This window comes from Delphinapterus leucas, chromosome 2, assembly GCF_059928025.1.
Source record: "Delphinapterus leucas isolate spDelLeu-1000000601 "Yukka" chromosome 2, BTC_Dleu_Yukka2, whole genome shotgun sequence".
Lineage (NCBI taxonomy): Eukaryota > Metazoa > Chordata > Mammalia > Artiodactyla > Monodontidae > Delphinapterus > Delphinapterus leucas.
In genome coordinates this window covers 179,144,357-179,147,733 of record NC_143130.1, presented here as the reverse complement: position 1 = coordinate 179,147,733, position 3,377 = coordinate 179,144,357, and the positions used below count along the sequence as shown (strand labels likewise).

At 66.0% G+C, this 3,377-nt stretch overlaps 1 protein-coding gene across 1 annotated transcript; it reads right to left on the bottom strand.

The window, feature by feature from the left end:
• LBHD2 (LBH domain containing 2) lies at window positions 1-2,960 on the bottom strand. Its single transcript, XM_022575847.3, has 3 exons — window positions 2,819-2,960; window positions 1,153-1,308; window positions 1-99 (listed from the first exon to the last, which is right to left on the bottom strand). Exons 1-3 carry the CDS (start codon window positions 2,885-2,887, stop codon window positions 1-3), a joined length of 324 nt encoding a protein of 107 aa, XP_022431555.2. The 5' UTR covers window positions 2,888-2,960.
• Between the last annotated feature and the right edge of the window lie 417 nt (window positions 2,961-3,377).

The following is a 3,377-nucleotide window of genomic DNA, read 5'->3' as shown; positions in this document are numbered from 1 at the left end:
TCACTGGGTGCAGGGGGACTGGTCCTCAGAGCTGGCACGCTTGCTGCCAGTGCCATCTGGAACCTTCCCTGGTGCTCCCAGCAGACGCGGTGAGGGAGGCTGCAGAAACACAAGGGCCTCCGTGTTGGTGGGTGATGCATTTCTGACAGGTCTGCAAGGAAACGTGCGAGGGTGGGGCAGGCCCCAAGTTTCCCACGGGCGAAGGAGAGGAGGTGCTGGGTGCGTGGTCCTCGGTGAGAGAGGGCGGATGAGGCCAGGCTCTGGGAGCCCCCGCCCCAGAGCATGGCCACCAGAGGTTGGGAGGAGGCCCGGGGACCTCCCCAGAGCCCACGTGTCACTGGTTACCCGAGGGGCGGACCCTGGACAGACCTGGCAGAGGCTGAGGGGAGTCTGGGGAGAGGTGGGCGGCACGGCACGGACAGGCTTCTTCTGGGCCCCGGCTGCAAGGGGCCTGCGGGCCAGGGAGGGCTGCAGCGGGGGCGGGGAGCTGGCCTCTGGGGAGGAGCAACCGGCGGGTGGGGGGTCAAGCAGCCCCAGCTGAGGCTGAATTCCCTGGGACAGACTCCCCAGGGGTCTCCAGGGGACAAAGCTAGCCAGGGCACAACGCACCCCTCATGCATCCTCCACAGAGGCCCTCACTGCCCAGCCCGCTGTTTCTCCCGTGCTGCAGGGCTGGCTCCTGGCTGACCCCTCTCCTGCCCGCATCCCCCTCCCAGAAGCTCCGCTGGCTCTGGCAGCCCCTCGGCCTTTAACCAGGGCGCCCACGCCAAGACAGGCACCTCCCACCAGGCTGGCCCATCTCCCCGGCCTCGCACCCACACCCGTACCCCGCGCAGGCTCTGGTGGGCAATGCACGCCTGTCCCAAAGGTAATGAATCGTGAGGGCGAGGGGAGAGGGGGCGGGACCGGGTGGCGAAGGGTGAGAACAGACCCATACCTGTGTGCCAGGCCAGGGGCCACAACAGCGGATGAGGGGACTTCGTGTGCCGATGGGAGGGGGACGGTGACAGGGAGAGGGGCAGGCCAGGCAGCGCCTAAGCGCCGAGCAGAAGCTCACAGGGCAGGCAGGTGAATGGGTGCAAGCAGGCTGGAGGGTGGGGGACCCGGCTCCTGACTCCTCTCGGGACCCCTACAGGCAGCCCCTCACTCAGCAGCAGCAGCCTGGCTCTGGGCGGACCCCCTCTGGGCGCCCTCCGGAGGCCAACGCAGCTCCCCGCTCGCCACGGCACCCCCCTCGCCGGGCTCCACCATGATTGAGGGCAGCCGCTGGCCCACCCGAGGGCCCTTCTCCCGGGCACCCACCATGGCCTGCAGGGAGGGTGGGTGGGGGTCAAGGCAACGCCAGGCCTGGGCTCCCCACTCCCTGCCATGCCTGTCCTGCACTGTCCCAGTCCCCAGGGCCAGGAGAGCACACGCGCATACATGCACATCCTCCAGAGGGTCCCGGCCCCTCCCCCATCCCACCGCTGGAGCTGGGGCACTCAGCACCTGGGATTGCGGGCTCTCCCTGGGGCAACACAGGACCCACCTGGGCTCAGCCCTTAGGCCCATTTAACAAACAGCAGCCTGAGACCAGAAGGCCAAGGTCACATGGTGAGCGAGCTCAGGGCTTTTGTGCATCCCCAGCTGTCTCCGGTATCCTGCAAAGCCCCTTCCTGGGGGTCTTTCCTACTGGGCCCTTGGCCCCCTCCCCAGCTCGGAGGAGCTGGGAAGCTGTTGCCATGGCAACCTGAGTGACTTGCCCCGGGCTCATTGTTCAGTGCCCACAGGAGCCCTGCGGGGGGGCCGCCTCCCCAAGCTCTCCTGGTGCCTTCAGCATCTCCGCCTCCCATTCAAGGCCTTCCAAGGTAGAGGCCCCAACCACCAGTGCCGCAGCACAGGCCTCCGGCCCGGCGCCACAGCAGCCCTGACTTCCCTCCGTGCCTTTGCCTCGGCTGGTCCCCTTCCTGGAGCTCCCCACCCCCCTTCTTTCACCCAGAAAGAGGACTGCTTGGTGCGTGTCTGCCTTCCCCCAAAGGTGCATCGAGGAAGGGCAGGCGCACAGCCGGCAGGACTTTGTTAAATGGCCCTGAGTCCCCCAGCAGAACCATCTGAACATGTGTTTAAATGCACTCTCTGGGTGGGGGCCCAGGAAACAGCATTTTAACAAAGTACCACAGGTGACCCTTAAGTGTGAAAACAGGTGTCACTAGCCTGGGACATCTGCGGAATCGGAGTGACAACAGAGCAGGGACCCCAGCATGGCCCAATGACTGGACCTCCTGCTGGCCTTGCCAGTCCAGGGGCTCCTTCTGGGAATCCCTCTCCCCCCATCCCACCCTGCCATTCTCCTTCCTACCCTCCTCCAGGGAGCCCTGCTGGTCCCCGCCCGGGGGTGCTCCTCTGCCCAGACAGTGGGGGAAGGTGATCCAGGCCCGTGGAGTTTGGTGTCCACCCTCCCCGTCTGCCTCGCCAGGAGGGCAAGCCCAGGCTCCAGACTGGCCCTCGTGCAGCTCTGGGCTGGTCCCCCCACTCTGGTCCCACTGCCCCCAACAATGAGAAGAGCCCAACTCCAGCACTCAGGATATCAGGACGGCACCCCTTAGGCAGGGACCTCACTTTTCAGCTCCATCAGTACCACCCGGAAAAGTAGCACTGAGGGCAGGGGACCCTGGCATGGCCTCACCCAGCAGAGAGCAGACTGTCTTGGGCACAAGGTCTGCTTTGCAGATCAGACCCCCGTAGAGGAGAACCTCCACCCAGATGGGTAAACTGAGGCATGTGCTGAGTCGCAGGCCAGGGTTCCAGGGTGGCAGACCGCAGGGTCCCAACTGCATACCTTTCCTGCCAGGCCTCCAGCCTCCTCAGCTGGGTTCAGCTCTGGCACGGTGGGCTGGGGGGCACTCATGCTGCTGCCACTGTTGGGCTGCTCGGAGACAAGGAGCAGAAATGGGGTGTCTGCTGTGGGCCAGATGCTCGATCCCACCCTCCTCCCGGAAGCTTCAGACGACTCCAGCCCACACCCGCCCCACCCCAGGCCCAGCACCCACAGCCCAGGCTGGACCTCTCTCACTGCTGCTCCCTGCCTGAGCCCACCCTCAGGGGGGCGCTGAGGGACAGGTCCCACACGGTGTGCCCAGGCTGCAGCGGGGCAGTGGCAGGAGTGCTCAGTCCTCCCTGAGAACAGACACCCTGCACACCCAAGGCGAAGGGAAACTGACCTCCTGCCTGCGTGTGGCCACGCCCACTCAAGCCAGGCGCAGGGGCAAGGGAGCCCCACCAGAGACCACACAGCAGGGGCTCTGGGAAGAGAGGTCCTGCCAGGACTCGTGGGCACCGGCCTCAAACTCTCCACCTGCACTAGGCCAGAGGCAGAAATGGGGGCGGGCTCTGGCAGG

Excerpts from the sequence above, each read along its gene's own strand:
- LBHD2 (XM_022575847.3), bottom strand. The coding sequence starts at position 2,887 with ATGAGTGCCCCCCAGCCCACCGTGCCAGAGCTGAACCCAGCTGAGGAG. Across the intron at positions 1,309-2,818 it reads CTGGAGGCCTGGCAGGAAAG|GCCATGGTGGGTGCCCGGGA; the intron begins GTATGCAGTTGG and ends CCCTCCCTGCAG. Across the intron at positions 100-1,152 it reads CCCAGAGCCAGGCTGCTGCT|CCTCCCTCACCGCGTCTGCT; the intron begins GCTGAGTGAGGG and ends GTGTTTCTGCAG.